The 18,997-nt window shown below is 38.1% G+C and overlaps 1 protein-coding gene across 2 annotated transcripts in view; it reads right to left on the reverse strand.

The window, feature by feature from the left end:
• The window catches only part of LOC142158305 (sodium channel protein type 5 subunit alpha-like), a 289,400-nt gene that overhangs the window by 121,437 nt on the left and 148,966 nt on the right, over positions 1-18,997 (reverse strand). For both annotated transcript variants that reach the window (XM_075212169.1, XM_075212168.1), the window contains one exon: positions 4,761-4,896. In XM_075212169.1, coding sequence (XP_075068270.1) covers positions 4,761-4,896 — 136 coding nt within the window. The remainder of the gene's footprint in view (positions 1-4,760; positions 4,897-18,997) is intronic.

Here is an 18,997-nt window from a genome sequence, read left to right on the forward strand (position 1 = left end):
AAATAAATGCCATTTGTTGGCAGATCTGTACATTGTACCTTTTAGGCAGAGAACATGAATGTAATTTAATTACAAAAAGAAGGTGTAAATATGGTCCTATCTGGTCAACTCACTGTGGAATAGTATTAAGTAAATACTATGAAATATTAGCCCAGCAACTTCTGTGACTGTATAACTAGGTCTTACAAGTTCTCTAGTTACCGCCCAGGCTATATGTTGTGGTGATTGTAGTCTTTTTGACCCATTTCATTTATTAATAGTGATTGCGAAACCTGAGCTAATTAAATCACACTTAGGGGGGTATTCAATTGACCGCAAGTTTTTTTTAAGACCAAGTTATTTTAACGCTGTTTTTTATCATTTTCGAGCGGGTTAACTTTACCCGCTATTTAATTGCATTTTTAATGCTCCGGTTATTTTTCATGAAACGGTCCTCTCACGCTCCAGTAGAAGGTCTATTGAAAGTATAGGGTGTGCGATAGGCAGCCGCGTTAAAAGCTATTCAATTGTTTTTTAACGCGCCGCGTTAAACAGGCCAATATGCTGTTTTAACTCGCACCTCTTTGAGGTGTGATAAAAATAAAAAATCTAAGAAAACTATTTGAAATCATGTAATAATGAAAAAAAAAAGCTAAACTATGTTTATCAGTAATGCCTAACATGTAAAAGTTGATTTTCTTATGAAAAAATAATGGAAAAAATAAACATAAAAAAAATAAAATAAAAATCACTAATTAAATAAATTTATGTATCTTTTTTTGGTACAAATATGTATGTACTAATGTGTTTTGACATGGTATAGATGATTCTATAGTAAAAAATAGTTAAATAAAAAAATATGCTAAAGAAAGTACTGTAATGTAGATATTATTAATAAGAATGGTTGTGTAGTGCAATCTAATGTATGAAAATTTATGCCAATCCTTTTTTTGTGTTATACATGACTGCATTAAAAAAACTCCCCTTCACTCCCATAAAAACTCGCAAACACAATGATTAACACGCGGGGGCAGCGTTCCCTCTTTTTCAATTGAATTGCACGAGTTTTCACACTGCGTTAACTAAAAACGGTCGCTATAGCAGTTAAAAACCCGCAGATGATTTTTTTTGTTGTTATTTTAACGCTGCAGGGGAAAAAAAAAACCCGGTCAATTGAATACCCCCTTCAATTCCCCCCGAATTAGCGCAGCGTTAAATGTATTAACGTTATTACGGTAGTTTTAACCCGGCTTTCTGCATAAAGCCAGCGTTGAAACTACCGTAATAATGGTAATTAAGCGCATTATTACCGTAATACCAGTAAATATGTGCATTATTACCGTTAATTACCGTATTAATGGTAATAATGTGCAGGACGCGTTACTTTTACCAGTAACGCGGCCAATTGAATTCCCCCTTATCATTTTATAAAATGAGGATCCATTATTGCAACCTCTTTCCTAAGGCGGGAAATAAATATGTCCATCTAAGAAGCAAGCTGATAATAAATTTGTTCTTTATTTACCAGACATATATTTATTTCTTTTTCATAATTTATCATTTATAGGATTGAAGGGTCCTTGTTTGAAAACGGCCTTGAAAGATGCCTGGAATTTGGGTTTAAAAAGTCCTTACAAATGCACAGTCCTGTCAAGCTTCAACCACTGCAAGATAAAATAACTGTGGTAATCATCACTGGGATACACTTAAGACTTCATCGCATAAACCGTCCAATTATCAGTGAGTCACCAGGCACATTTTCACAGTAAAGACTGAAAATTCTGGACATTTGATTTTGTGAATATAAATGTTTGTTTAACCCTCAACGGGCCTTAAAAAGCATTGATGGCCAATTTAAAAGGAGGGAAGAAAATAAAAGAAAATATTTTACTTTTGTGACACATTTCTACATTTAAAGGAAATGTCACATAATCAATTTGAGAAAAATAAAATGTTTAATTAATCTGAATTGCTCTGATTTGGCCATCTGAACAGATGCTTTGCACAGCACAGTTATGAGACGCAGACTTCCACTAACTGCATACCGGCTGTCATAGCAACAACCAGGACGTCACTTCCTCTAACTTTGTCCCAGCCGTCACCGTGGCAACCACCGGGACACTCTACTAATTAGTGCCGCGTCCCGGCATCTAAGGGCAGCCGAGAGGGTGCGCATTAGTACTTAACATCTTGTAAACAGGAAAGCTTTCAGTATACTGATATTACATGCCCTAACTCACACATTAAGGCCTCCTGGTTAATTAAGGAGTGCTGTCCCTATTAATTAAGAAGCCCCTGGGGCTCATTATGATGCTGGTTCCTCCTGTCCACTGATTGGCTACCCTGTGTATTTAAGGCAAAGAGGGCTTAGCCTCTGTCATCTGTTCTGCATGCTCATGTCAATAACCGCAAGGCGTAACAAGCATTTAGAAGAATATGTATTGTTACAAAAACACACAAGATCAGCAACAGTTCTGTTGCACCTTGAAGTACGTAAACCAATGTAAGTGTATGTAGCATCATCCAGAGGATTCAAACTAAGGGGTCCAGCACACTAGTCAGACACAAAACCATTTTCTTACATAAATAATAATTTCATATTTCCCGTGGCCCTAAATAGGGTGAGGCTTGCATTCTTAAGGACGTTTATTTCCTAATTTTTTAGCTACACATCTTGGGAAGTTTGCTGGTGAACACTATGTTTAGTTTTGTAGTGACATTAGTAGTAATTTTTTTTATTGATCATTCATTTTATCTTATTGTTTTCAGAATGTCTGTAAATGTACTTATAGTTGGCAGCCATAGTGATTCCATATATGTTACTTTTTATTTTTTAAAATTAAACTACTCTGCATTTATCTCTATGCTGCACTCCCTCTGCCATCCATATGGGCAGCAATAATATACACGCTCACAGGTTGCCGTAAGAAAATGATACTTGCATTATTGTCTCACCGCAACTTCCAAACTGCAAAAATCTCTGATGTCTGTGTATAAATATATATGTATTTATGTAAATAAGATGCTGATGGTGAATTTCCATTGGACCTGGATGTGAGGAGGGCCAGGAATGCGCCTCTTCCTTCCGAGGTCCCTTGCAAGATAAACTCTGTACCCACCTCACTTCTTGAGACTTCTGCGCTGTTCTGAAACAGCACCTGGCTGTGCATGCCCAGGACAGGCCCCCTACCTGCTCTTTTCAGAGTAGAGCAGGCCCGGAGGGTTATCCAAACTTTGTTATGGAGCCCAGGAATGCAGAGTTGTTCTGCCCCTGATTGTCTCCATGTTATCCAGAATCCAGCAGAAAAACAAACATATAGCCCTTAAACTGCAATCTACAGCAATTGACTGATACCAGGACATTATCTACAAAAAGTGCTAACACGAAAGAGAAAGCGGAATCTCAACATTCTAGAATGCAGCTAATTATCTAATATATTAAAGATAGTAAGATGATCTGAAAGATGCATGGAAATAAATTAAGCTTACGGGCTTCATTATGTGCCCCATAAATAAGTCAAGTATATAATACATTACTAAAATGTATTAGAGAGTGTGTATAAGGAAGCATATACAGCAGATAAAACAAATTAAATAACTATTTCTCGTAAAGAACCTGATCAAAGTAATGTATAAACCAAAAATACAAAATTGCTTTGCAATTACCAGTAACAATCACGTAGGACCAAGGAAGAATAAATTGTGAATGTCACAATTTATTATAAAAGTGCATATGTCCAGTGATCCATACTCTGATGATTGTTTTCACTATCTTATTTGCACCGGATTGATCAAAGTTTACTGCTGATTGCTTGCTTTGAGTCACTGCACATCCGCACTGTTACACATGGTTAATAGATGCCCTGGAAAATCCTTGGTTGTGTTTGTGGCTTCTGCCTTTATTGATTTTATACATCCTAAATTTCTGTTCTGTGTATTTCTTTATGATTTAATATAATGTTTCGTTAATCTTTACGGTACTGTATTGAAAAAAATCATAAACTGATGTATTCAAAACACAAAAGGCCTGATTCATCAAGGGACGTAAACGGGGTATTTGTGTGTACAGTCCACAAAATCACTCTGTGCCCAGAACCAGGCCATAAACTAAAGAAAAAGTAGCCTATGATTTCAGGGAGGAAAGAGGGCACTTGCCCATAGTCAGTGTACAGTAAGGACGTGCCAATCTTGAGCGCATGCAGCAGCATCTGATTCAAGCTCTGGGCATCTCTCAGGTACTTGTTTTTTAGCCGTATCTCTTGCTCCAGCTACAGGTCTAGTCTAAGTGATTTTTACTAGTGATGAGTGATGACAGCCGCGTATGCATGCTATTATATGTGTTTGATATCAGGAGCAACTGTAAAAATTAATTTTAGGTACAGTAGACATTCATAACATCCTAATAAATGTATTTCATGAAAAAAGTTAAAAAAAACACTTTTAAATTGTTTTAAAGTTTTATCATTAATGCCTATATTATTAACAGGTGACATTAGTTGAACAGGTTTTTTTAATTCTCTGCGTTCTTTTGTGATTTTATATTCCACATAGGTATTGGATGTATCCTCCATTGTCTGGTCTAGTAGACCATCACCACACGTATCCTCACATCCGTTCCTCGTTGAATTTGGGCGTACGTATACCCGATTTACGTGCATTTTAAAACAAAGACACATTGTGGTCAGTAGTCTTGCCTTGATAAATCAGGCCTGAAGTCCATATTATTATTTTATATTTAACTTCAGTGCACTTAGAAATATGGTAATTACATAGATGTTTACCTTCCATGGCATTGGTGAGGACACTGACGGCACTGACTGCCCGCTGCCTCTGAAAGGGCTGGTCCATGTATTCCACCGAGAGGCGGTGAGGCATCAGCAGCTGCATCTTACTCATTTCAAGGTCTGAGGGAGACATCTAGTAAATTAAATACAAAATAGTGAATTAAATATCCATCGCTCTGGAAATATCAACAAATCATTAAAACAATATTTATTACATTTAAATATTGTATTGTTATCTGCTCAGTGCTATATCAACAAGTGCCATTATTGACTTATTTTTATGGCTCTGTTGGTTCTCACTATATGAATACTACAAACCCGAGATTCAGCAAGATGAACCTTTCATCATTGCTGTTACATAATACAAGTAGTGCAGAGTGTTTATACACAAATATCGTCCCCACAAAATACATTGTACGGTTTAGGCTCCTGCTAATAACAGTAAATATGTAAGAATTTCTAAGAACTCTACTTCCATGTAAAAAATTCCAAAATAACACACAGCTTATCAGACCACTCAAGCGTGCATGGAGAGCTTTCAAGTGTGATATAGAATTCAGGGGATACCAGGCTAAATTATTCTAGGAATCAGATAACAGAAGCAAATGGAAAAACTACTAGCATGGAACACACACAACACCATTAAATGTTCCATTAATTTTGTTTTTAAGCATACAATGAACCTTAAATGACACCGTCCGATTTGGGAAATGTTATTTTGAATAAAAATATAAAACGTCTTGCTTTCTCAGATACTAAAAAAGACAGTTTTGTTTTTCATATTTAGCAAGCTTTAAAACATATATAAGGTTTTTAAATAAACTTGGCACAATGCAAAACAGCTTCTCGCATGGTATGTGGTGGCCATTATTATTCTGTATTAATATAGAGTTAACGTATTACACAACACTGTACAAATAAAGAATAATAATCAGATAACTATTATTCAGGCTGCTCCAGGGAAGCGTACAATCTAATTTCCCTAGCACAGGCAAACAAGAACAGAAGTGCACACACTTTGCCAATTTAGTCAGAAGCCAACTAACATACCATTATGTTTTTTGGGACAGTGGGAGAAAACCAGAGCACCAGGAGGAATCCCGGGTGAACACTTTCATAGTCAAGGCTCCAGCACTATGAGGCAACAATACTAAACATTGTACCACCATACTACCCCTCTGCCTATATGGTGCACAATATATTGAATAAGGCTGATGATCCGGTAGCTTCCCCTCTGTGGTCAGATAACTACATATTTCATTTGCCCACTTCCCACTCACTATAAATCTCATAGCAAGTAGTAGTAAGTTTGAAGTTGAACTGAGGGCACAACTATGTGGCATAATATGAATTGGGGCACAACTATGTGGCATAATATGAATTGGGGGCACAACTATGTGGTATAATATGGATTGGGGGCACAACTAGGTGACATAATATGAATTGGGGTACAACTATGTGACATAATATGAATTTCGGGCACAACTATGTGGTATAATATGAAATGGGGGCACAACTATGTGGCATAATATGAAATGGGGGTACAACTATGTGGTATAATATGAATTGGGGGCACAACTAGGTGACATAATATGAATTGGGGTACAACTATGTGACATAATATGAATTGGGGGCACAACTATGTGGTATAATATGAAATGGGGGTACAACTATGTGGTATAATAAGGATTGGGGGCACAACTAGGTGACATAATATGAAATGGGGGTACAACTATGCGGTATAATATGAATTGGGGGTACAACTATGTGGTATAATATGAATTGGGGGTACAACTATGTGGTATAATATGAATTGGGGGTACAACTATGTGGCATAATATGAAATGGGGGTACTATTATGTGGTATAATATGAATTGTGGGCACAACTTTGTGGCATACTATAAATTGATGGTACTACTATGTGGCATAATATGAATTGACGGTACTATTATGTGGCATAATTTGAACTGGGGGCACTATTGTGTCACATAGCATGAACGTTTGTTGGTCCCATTATTAATATTATTGTATATACAGCACACCTGGGCTTGACATGATTTTAGCTGGCACACTGTAAGAAAAAGGTTGCCAATCTGTGCTTTATTCCCTAGGGAAGCACCCAGCATGACAAGAAACAATTTCAAAAACTGCTGGTCAGACAACTGTTGTCATGACACTTTTTAATATTAAATAAATTGTGAAGTTTATTCATGTTCATTTTGCAGATCTCCCGCTCGATATTTCTTTACACAGAATCAGCATGTAATAAAAACATAAAAGACACATAATAAAGGCAGTCCTGATGTCCTCTCCTGCTCAAAAATAAAAGAACATATAAAGGAGTTTAAACCAAGCTGCAGTTTAGAAAAAAATCAAGACATGCTTATCTTAATGATGGTAGTGGTGCCAACGTGGTAGTGGGCAGGACATTGAAGTCACAATGGCATATCCAGTCAGACCTACAATGCCATAAAAGTAGGCATAGATTTATTTTCTGGGGACAGTTTCCAAAACCATGATGACACCTATGACTGCAGTACAGAAAACCTTCTGCACATTTCCGTAAATGACCCATGAAGTATATTTAGAAATATATGTCCTTTTTCCATAACAAAATTCACCCTAATTAGCGATACTTGGAAGACTCCAGACAATCATCGCCCCTTTTAGTCCAGTCCCTTATACTCTGATCAATTTATTGATCCTTACCACAAATGGAGAGTCTAAAAATTAACATTACATATATATTATGTATGACAAAGCAAGGACAGCTGATGTGCCAACAACTGGGTATTATAATTTATTAAACTATATTGAAGGAATGAAATATATATGTGTATACATATATATATATAAGTTGATACAATTTTAGCGTTCAGGTGATATATAAATATATATATATATATATATATATATATATATATATACACATATATATACACACACACACACATATACATATATAGCACCTGAACGCTAAGATTGTATCAACTTTATATGTCATCATCACCCAACAGAACTCAGTCATACTTCTAAACCAGTTCTGCCCAGAGGTCACCGTTTCATTATAGCGTCTGTTTCAGCTTTTTCTGTTAAATTAAATTGCTTTACATTCCATATAACACCTCTCTGAGTGCATTCTGTGATTTATGACTGCAGCAAGGCTTATGCTGTACTTTATTGTGTATGTCAGTGTTACGTGGAGAGGTAGTGTTGGATGTACATGACTTTATTGTATGGTATAGAGCATACTTGCCAACTCTCCCTGAATGTCAGGGAGACTCCCTGAAATAGGGGTGATCTCCCTCACTCCCTGAAGAGTCTGGCATTCTCCCTGATGCTGAGCCAGTACAAGACGTGGTTGGCTTCGCCATCTGTGGCATGATGACACAGTTTAGAAATTGTGTCCTATGTCCATGTATTGATGCCTATGGAGGTGGCCATTTTCATGGAGACCAAGATTTAATCAAAGACTGACAGGTAAGAGAACATGACTTCAGTAATGGAGACAGAAATGTAAAAGACACTTCAGTCTCTAGAGATTCATTTCTTTAACACACAGTTGCCTACTCTCCGGGAGCCTCCCGTATTTTTGGCAAACCTCCCGGGCTCTGGGGAGAGCAAGGCAACCCCCTGGTTCTCGCCGCCGCAATAGATAAGTGGTGAGGGTGGGGCTTAGTGATGCAAGTATTGCATCATCTTAGCCTCGCCCCCTGCTTTAATTGGCCAAAATTGTGACAATTGTTTAGGGGCGGAACAAAAATGATGTGATTCATCAAGCTCCACCCCCACACGCCCATCTCCCCTGGGATCTCCCTGAAGCCAACGAGGAAAAGTTGGCAAGTATGGTATAGAGTCCACCTTAGGTTGTTGGTTGCAGCAGTCAGTATAATGTTTGGCACAGTATATTAGTTTGCAGCATGTTGTGTGATATGACAGTGTAGTATAGTTGGTAGTACAGTTCAAGAGTCAGTATTGTGGAGGTGGAGGTATAGTGTGTGTGGCCACATTCACTGTAAGCTGTGCAAAAAGGTGGAAAAAAGCTGCAGTAAAGAACATGGACAAGAGAGGAGAGAGAGGGTAGATGGGGTCATAGAACCTCTGTGTAAAAGTGTTACAGAGGTTCCCTGACTTGATCTTTCTCCTTTGCTTAAGAGTAACTTTTTGTCATAGACACACTGCAGGCCAATTAATACACCAAACTGTATAATTCCATAGCTAACCTAATCTTCTGACCGCCTCTAACTCTTTTTAGTTTGCGTTCAGCACAAGTCACACTTTTTTAAATGTCATAAATAGTAATATAGATGTAGATGGTGCTGTACCAACATTTCAAATGGCTGATTAGGAATCTGACACATTCATTGCTGTTTGCATTCATAGACACCTACAAACACATTTCAAATACAATTGCAAACACCTTAACACAACTCAAAACTGACAGTGTGGATTCTATAATATTGATTTTAAGAGCTAGACAAAAACTTGTGAAGTCCTTTCTGTGAGCCTATAGGTGTAATGTACCAAGCAATGTAATAGTATAAAACTCCTGGGAATTAAATTATTAAGACTGTAGGTCAATGGAAGAACAATCAGGTTAGTGCATACAAGATGACAGAGCTGTAAGTGTTCAATAATTGGATCACTTGACCCCAAATCACAAATATCAGCAAGTAATAAAATTAGTATAAATATTAAATAGTAATAGTAAAGTTGATGCATATGTCACCAGCTTTGCCCATACATCCTTGGATTAAAATATATTTTCTTTTCTCTTATATGTTAAGCTATATTTCCTTTTTTTAATCAAATTACGCTACATATTTAGCAAATTACACTTGTAAATGGCATGTATCACTTTGCATTTTAAAGGGGTTAATAATTGGCATCCCTGCAAAGCACCAGTTAAATTCTAGTATGGCTGGTGCAACATATGTTTAATTGGAAGCTTTGACTACAAACTTCACACCAGAAGAAAGCAGGTGGCAGAGGGAGACTTGCATTATGCATTTGTTTTGATTAAACATTCCTCTTCGTAGGAGGAGAAATAGCTGCCATTCTAAGCCAGTTTCGAACATATGCCAGAGAGACGGGCACTCGTGTGTGCAATCAGCCCCTGCCTCCTAAACCATCATAAAGGAATTCTTACAAGGAAATACATGTGCATCAGGTGAATGCCGGAGCCAGTTCCTAGGCCTGCTATCAGAATGGCCGCTAGGAACCCATGATAAATATTGTCAAGAAAACGATCTATTTGTACATTACAATAAAAAAGTACAATATTGAAAAAACAAAGATATTCAGTATGTAAAGTATTAGAATTGGATCTTTGATTTGTACTGTATATAATATAGTGACATCAGAAGAACATCTTACTTATGCAGTTATTTTGATTATGCAAATAACCAGTAAGTAGTAAGTATTTAGTAAGGGGTATGAGTAAAGGTAGCATAGAATAGGATAATGGTGACAACTGCCTAGAGTTAAAGTACTTACATATTTCTACCAAAGACAATTTAGTAAAAGACTTAAAATGTTGTCAAAAAATTCTAAATATCTCTCCCTAATAGGTAGAAGGTTACATTTACAGTTAAAAGGCTACGGCAGGAAATGGGTAAAATTATATTTTCTGCATGGTGACATTTTGCCTCCGTTTTCTTCAAACCCTTTTTTATTCTTGCGCATGATAATTATTGGTTGCAGCTTTAAAGGCTGGTACACATGGGCATTGAAAAACAACTCCTTTAAAAGCATAGACAAAAACTTATACTTTGTCCTCACTGTTAACAGTATTTGAAACATGTTCTCTAAGCTTCCCTGCAGCAGAATATATTATGTACTTAATGAGTGCTGCTATTAGGACCAGCACAAATCCGAGGGGTGCCCAGGGTGGCGCCCATTCCCCCTTCCCCCTCAGAAGTGGCGCCCCGGACCACTGCTTCTTACCTTAGTAGATAGGAGGTGGGTTCGGCATCCTCTGTCCCTCATGCTGGAAGTCTGGCGCTTGGTTATGATGTCATAGCCAAGTGTCACACTCCCACCATATTTACGATATGGAAGAGCAGCAGCCAACAGCTTCACATGCAAGAAGCTGCTGGTTGCTTCTCCTTCGTGTCAGCGGCCGGTGTTCAGTGTGGGGGCACCTTGGGGGCATTAAAAATACTGGATGAGTTACATTATGTCACATTAAATTGTTTAGGGTCCTACTACCCATTGACGCCCAAGACAACTGCCCAGGCTTCCCTAATGGTGCAGCCGGCCCAGGCTGCTATATAACTCTAATATAATGTATTGAGCATTTATGCTTGTGAACACTGCAGGCAACATTTAAATTAATGTAAAGCAATACAATATAATACAAATGCTAGTCAGAAAGAGTGCGTGTGTGCAGCTCCATTTGCCTACATTAATTTTATTACAATCACCATTAAAGTGCATTTAACTAACTTCAAGAACACTTGTTAAACATTTAATTTAAGGCATGTGTGCGTGAGCCTTAAGAGTTTATATATTATATATTTCAGCAACTTAATCCAGAAAGACAAACTTAGCAATAAATTAACAGCAGAGCACAGTCCTCAATCACAAACAAATGGCGCATACTCAAAGGTGGCTTTAAATCAAACTGCGTTATGGACCTCAAAATAGTGATCAATTGATCACCGTAAGGAATGTGTTATCAGTAGTCACTGTACTATTTGTGAATGACGATCGGAGCAAAGATAGAGCAAGTATAGCGATCAATTATCTCTGATCTATTCATGCATTTTAGGACAACGTACCACACGCAGCTGTAAAATGAGCCATGAGTACAAGCAATAGGTAAGAACACAGAATAAGATAACAACAAATAACGAAATATAAGTAGAAGTAAAACTGTGATAAACAATAACGTGAAGCAGAAAATGAAATGTGGGTTAGTATTCTCACTATTACTAAAGGTGAGAAAAGTTATAAAAACATCTGCTGCTGAGAAAAGAATCTTTCTTCCTCGCTTCAGAAATCTGTTGTTTGGAGAATAATGCCATTTACAAATCTGTAAATAGATGAATGCATTTTTAATGTGCCCATTTATCTGCCTTGTGCATGGTCCATGGCCCATTTGCCCAGAAACATAACTTCACAAAAAGGCATATACATAGGGGGGTCTTTTTCACGTTTCTAAATGACTCTTTAATCGAGTCTTTATGGTCTTTAAAAAATAGATTTTATGTGATTTCTCCATTCTCCACTGCAGCCCCGATGCTCAACGAAGCAGAGAGGACGACGTGGTGTAATTTTGGTGTAATCTTGGGGTAATCGTGGTGTAGAGACTGTGGAGGGCTTCCAACTGGCTTCACCTTATGGCTTCATCAGGAGGACATTTCTCCTGCATTTCTGAACCTATGTCTTGAAGGCACTGCCTAATAACTTTTAAGGTTATTTTTTTATTAGATGAACGGAATATTTGCACTTTCAGAGACTCATTTGTTATATACCTATTTCACAGGAGCTGAAGAGCCACCGGTTGCCAAGTTCTCTCTTCAAGGTTGTTAACTTATAATATGACAGATTGGTTGTTGTGCTGGCATAACAGGACTTCACCTGACGACAACATCTACTTTTGATGCCATAGGAGCTGTTTAGAGTTTTCAGGGCATGATTCTTTACAGCTTATTCACACTTGTGTGCACAAGATTATTACTGCATTTAGAAACTGATATTTACTACTGCTTGATCTCAGGATTGATCATTCAGCTACATGTTGTGCTGCATAGTTATCGGTGCAAAATTTTAGTAGCGTGAACACCTTTGTGTAAATTTCCTTTCCACGGGAGTCCTAGGGCTAGATTTACTAAGCTGCGGGTTTGAATAAAAAGTTGAGATGTTGCCTATAGCAACCAATCAGATTCTAGCTTTCATTTATTTAGTACTTTCTACAAAATGACAGCTAGAATCTGATTGGTTGCTATAGGCAACATCCCCACTTTTTCAAACCCGCAGCTTAGTAAATCTAGCCCCTAGTCTTAAAAACAGGTCTCAGACATTAGAGCGTCTGTGTGATCCCTGCACCCTGATTTAAATGAACAGCGTAATATGGGCCTTAAGATATTTATCCAGCAGGAAAAGTAAGATATTGTTATAATGGCAAAAGCAATAGCTCTGTACATTTAGAAATGCACTTTTCTTACATGACTATCCATTCAAGCATTGCACAGCATACTAAGCATCATACTGTACATCACAATGGTCAGCATAACATCCAAAATGATATCATACCAGTCTATGCCTCAACGCATTGTATTAGCCAGTGCCCTTCACATTATACCAGTCTGTGCCTTCACATACCAGCCTGTACCCATCACATTATACCAGTCAATGCTCATCACATTAAAACCATCTGTGTCTCACATTATTCAAGCCTGTGTCCATTACATCTTATACCCTATGCCCTTACTCAGACATTTGCCTATTATGCCAGCAATTTCTACGCATTACTAAACATGTATCAGCAGTGTCCAACACAATATTCTTGCCAGTCCAAGCTGGAACACATACCGCTGGAGTGGGCATTTGATAATGGAGGTGCGTTATTACACCTCCTTGGTACATGCCTTAGACACTCATGGGGAAAACACACCTGCTAGGCAGGTGTCCCATTGACTCACTTATGAATCACTGTGTTTGGTTGTTATAGTGAAAACCCATTTGTGTACTTCCGGCTTTGGCACTTCCGGTTTGACACTTCCGGTTTATGCGTTCCAGGGTGGAAAGCATATGGTTTGGAGTGCCGCACAGAGAATACAAGGGAGCCATTGCCTCATATTTTGCAATGATGCAGACTATCAACTTTTCATGAATCATGAGCGGCAGCTGAAGACAATCTGGGATTGCATAAGTAGTCAGGTAACTACATGTTTTTTTAATATCTGTCTCTTCTGTTGTTCTATGTGGTTGTCTTGACAAAGGTCCAAATGTAGGACCGAAAAAGTTGACTGCCATGTATCTTTGCCGCAAATTTTAGCCAGCCAGCTTGTTGCAGACTTTGGCCAAAATTAGTGAAAATTTGGACAGCTGTGAAGAGATCATTAGATAATAGACTGTCAATGAATGTTCATGGGCAGCACGGTGGCTTATTAGTTAGCACTTCTGCCTCACAGCACTGGGGTCATGAGATCCAAACCCAAAACCTTTCAGGATTTTTGGGCAAAACCTGTAACAAAACTAAAACATGAAGACGTTTTAGAACCAAAATCACTTCTAAAACAAAAACATGGGGGTCAGCTCCCATCTCTAAAATCCCTTCAGGTCTCTCCCCTCTGCAGTACATCATCTCTGAACCCTCATCTGTAGCCAGCCTTTAGATCTCATCCATGCTTTCCTATGAGAAGGTACTGACATTTGTAATTATGTTTACTTTTATATGAAATCCTTCCTTCTTTACCGTTTCTCTCCATTCCTTTTATATTTTCAGATCATTTAGACTTAAAACTTTAATAGAAAAGACCACAATAAATATGTCTCCTTAGTTTCCATAAAAAAATATAAAATTAAGTGAGGCTGTTACTCCTAACTGATGTGTGTGTTTTTTGGTGACAGTAAATGAATTGTTCAAAACCTCACTGTTCCTAGCTATGGCTGTAGTTTGAGATTGCAGATACAGAGACATGACAAACGTCTCAGTGATGTCACTAAAAAGTGCTGTGAAGTAGCATGCATTAAAACAGACATCTCACGAAAAAATGAGATATGTTTTTTTTTTAAACATAAATCACTGTGGCAGGCTAGCTACCATTTTCCCATGGTTTGTTTCATGAGGCTGCTATTAATGATTTTGAATTTTGTTCAGCGTCATGGACTACTATGGCAACCACAGTCACATAGTGCCTGTTGTCGTGAGCAGAGAGTCTTTGGCATTCTCTTCTGAGCTCTGTCTACTCTGTTTAATGTTAAATCCTCATTCTAATTATCAATCCCCTACCTTCACATGACATCCTGAGAGTTATGAGCCTATTTCTGTGTAACTGACTGTGTCTGACAGTCAAATTTTGTAACCTCCAGAGAGATTTGGAGAAGGAAATAAGGATTTCTTTACATGTTTTGCTGTAGTTAGAACTGAGGGATGGATTAAGCCAGAGGAAGTTTAAAAGCTGAGATTTGTGTACATAACTATTTGGCCTCACTAAGGGTTAACTAACCGGAGGAAGGATGGGCCACATAGTGCGCTGGCCAGGTATGGTACTGGTGTGCTGGTCTAGCCCCGGAGGTAATGGGCCACTTGGTGCGCAGACTGAGGTATGGTACGGGTGTGCTGTTCTAGCCCTGGAGGTATGTGGAACCATCTGGTGAACGGGATCGATGCCGGGACTGGAGTCCTGAGGCTGGAGCAACTTTTGGAGTGTCAGGAGAACACTGTTCAGGTGATAAGCAAAGTTGGTAAAGTGCACATGGATGGTAGTGAGGTGTTTGGAACCCATTTGTTTCACGTCAGCTTAGGTTCGATGCAAGTACAGCCCCTTTGGGCTTACTTGTGGTGTGTTACAATTAGCCCAGAAGAGTTTGGGTTCCAGAATGCCTGGGGATTAGTGTCCTAGTTTAAGGATACACTACAACGGTGCGCTTAATTAAAGGCCAAATAATACGGATGTCCAGAGGATGGGGGACTCGTGATTAGTATTGATCAGTAGCCAAGGCTGAGTATAGTGTTCTCCCTCCACCATATCAGTGCAAGGTTAATTTAATAAGCAGAGCTAATTCGCAACAAATCAGTGTGGTGCCGCTTATTACATAGCAAAAGTGTTAAGTTAAAGATTTATGGTTATGTTACCAACCGCTAAGCATTTTAAGAGGGTATTGCACAAGTAAAACCTCTATCATGGTATTTTTTATTGTATTCATCTGGCAAAGCACTATTAGGTAATCTACTAGCTCTTCAGCTGTTGTGGGACAACAATTCCCAGCATGCCCTTTAGAACCTGACAGGGCATTAAACAATATGAAGTTTCACAAGACATAGAACATAACAGCATAGGCAAACCGAGGTGGGGGGGGTAGGGGTTTCTAGTGCCTGGAAACTCCCCTCCAAGACTGGAGTACTGTATAATTGAGGTGGCTGGACTCTGCTCCCACTTCACACAGCTCTGCTTGAAAAGGGAGAGCTGCGTGCACTTAACAGTAGTGCACGCAGCATTGCCCATGTATATTATGGGGATAGGAAGAGTTGGGGGGCAGCCAAGCACTGTCTAAAATTTAAGCCACACCCCCATGCATGCCGGTAACGCCCACTGGCGGCGTGGTGTGGAAACCCCCCTCTACAAATCCTGCGTTTGCCTGTTGTCTTCCTCTGTGTTGGCGGTACATCATCTTTCACATGGGTTACATCATCTTTTGGGACAGTTAATACAATTTCCAGCTGTCCCTAATATCAAAAGACAGTTCCATGTTTTAAAGGTTTGTCCCTTGAAAGGTCTATTTTGCAATTTTGACCAAATGCACAGTACAATAACTCTTTATACTGGATGTAATTGTCCATATACTGTATGATCTTATTTTATACGCTTATATTTTTCTTAACAGACCATTAAGTAGCAATCTATAGGTCCTTCTTTTTTTAATGAAAGTGCCACTTAGAAGTAGAAAAGTAGACATGAGTGAATAATGCTCTGTTTGGTTCACCAGATGATCTGTCATGTTTGCTTAAAGGGTTTATATTTTCTGCTTTCACCTCATGAAAGCCTGTTAATTAGGTGTGCTATCCCATGTTCAGTAAGATAATGGTCATTAGACGACACACATGATTGCAGGGATGGCACACAGATATGGATTCAATCTCATAAAAACAACTATTAGCTTTCAGTAGCTATGCACAGAATATGCCATAGAATAAGGGTCAAAGGTGCAGTCTAGTGAAACATTGCACCTGCTTCATTTGATCACTGACTCAATACTATTGATACAGAGGCATGATGGGATGTGCCAAGACACGTTGTGCTGTCCATAAAACTCAGATACTGCTTTTTTTTAGTCCTGATTGTAGAGATGAGCAAATTCGCAACAGCAGTTAGTATACGTCAAGTTTTGCAGAGGAACAGGCAGTACCACAGAGATGCACAGTACCTCAGAGGTGCACAATACCACAGAGGTGCACAGTTCCAGGGTTACAAACTTTCAGTTCCACTTTTGCTGCACCATTCCCAGAATGCAATTCTGCACCATATCTGAATATTTGCATTGCGCAGAATTGTACATGTTGATCACTTTGCTGTGCGGTGTGGTTGGAGTAGAATTAGGAACACTTAACGCCAAATTCTGCATCAAAAAAGGTGAAAAGTTTATTTTTCCAATTTTTTTTAAAGAACAGCATTGAAGATTTTGGTCATCTCCACCTAAATGCTGCCTGAAATTAGCATTTATTCTTTCTTGTCAAATGATATATAGCTAAGGTGAAATGAAAAACATGTAATATGAATATCAAATCTTGTTCGCTTTTTAGTCATTCATGGGCTAGTTACCCTAACCACAACAGTTACTAAAGTGGTAGACTTATCAAACCTTAAAAAGTGGAGGTGTTGCCCATAGCAACCAGATTATAGCTATTATTTATCTAGTACATTCTAGAAAATTATTCTGACTGATTGCTATGGGCAACACCTCCACTTTTCCCCTTTAGAAGGTTTGATAAATCTACCCGTTAGTCTTATTTAAGACCAATCAGCTATCCCAAAATGTGATGTCACCGGGGATCCCCTGGTATACATAAGTAAGGCTCCATTAAGGCACTTATGAATGCAATGCCATGGTTATTTTTTGGAAGACCAAAATTAAAAGCAAGCATTTTACCTGTGCTTTCAGTTCCACTAATAAAAAATTGTAAAAGAAATAAAAAAATTCATGAAAACAGTTGACAATTAAAAAAAAAAAATAGTTATTTAAATAATACAGCATTTTTCATTGATATACTGAGATGGGAATATGAAAAGAAGGATTGTTGTGGTGCATGTATCGCCGCAATTATTGTTAAATAGGCTTACCCATGCAATTCATGGGGAACCTATAGCCAGAGATATCCGGCGAATCTTATTGCCGACGGGGATTACCATGATTGATAGAGCAAAACAAAAGATAGGGCTTTTCTACGTTTGATAAATAGACCGATTAATGACATTTATTGTGGAACACTCGCAATATAATATTCAGATTGTCATTAACCATCCACAACGTTCTACTGTAAAACAAAAAACAGTAATCACTGCAATAGTGCTTACAACAGCTTTTATAAAGGATGAAGAAAATTCTGAGACTTAATTGCAGGTTTGACAGAACGGAGTGTGTAAAATACAAAACTAGTCCAGACTGTACCACTGCTCAACTTCGATGATACCGATGAAACTAAAAAATGTAATCTCTAATGATAACTTGTGTAAGAGATTTTCAGGAGACAAAGAGAGGAGAGTGACGAGCAGGTACACAAAGAATGGGCTACACACGGCAGATGGCAGGTGTGTTCTATACCAGCTTATATTCTTACACAGTTCCTCCGTTCTCTTGACTAAAGGATTAAGATCAATCTGCCACTATTTATTATTATTGGTTTAAATCTGATAGCATTGGCCATTTTCTGGTGGACAATGTGCCTTTTCAGACATCAGTATTCAGTTTTAGGTTTATCAAAGGATGGGAGGTACTGTGTCAGCTGTAAAATGGATGAGAAAAAAATATATTTGCAATGGGTGAAAAGTAATAAAACAGATTTAAAATGTGATAACTGCAGTTCATTATTACCCATGGTGCAACTAAAGGGAATAATTTAGAGTTACACTATGGCAACACTTAGAGGAAAAAAATAGTTTTACAAAGAAGACTGGAGGATAAGTGGCAGTATACCACTGTATACAAGCCCACTTTGACCACTTTTTATATATATATATATATATATATATATCTATATCTATATCTGGGGTGGGAGTATGGTATTAAATGGCCCATGTATACATACATACATACATACGTATGTGTGTGTGTGTGTGTGTGTTTTACTTACTTTTTTTGGCACTGGTCAAATAATGGGGGTGTTGGACAATTACTAATATACAATGTATTCAAGAACTATTTCTGATATAGGTGGCAATGGAACTTTTCATAAGTAATCACCAATAAAAACTAACTTTGATTGCTGCTTTTGGCATTTAGACCCTACATAATTTTTCTGTAGCCTCAAAGACGGGAATGCTGCTGGATTTCCACCACTACATTT

This window comes from Mixophyes fleayi, chromosome 5 (assembly GCF_038048845.1).
Source record: "Mixophyes fleayi isolate aMixFle1 chromosome 5, aMixFle1.hap1, whole genome shotgun sequence".
Taxonomy (NCBI): domain Eukaryota; kingdom Metazoa; phylum Chordata; class Amphibia; order Anura; family Limnodynastidae; genus Mixophyes; species Mixophyes fleayi.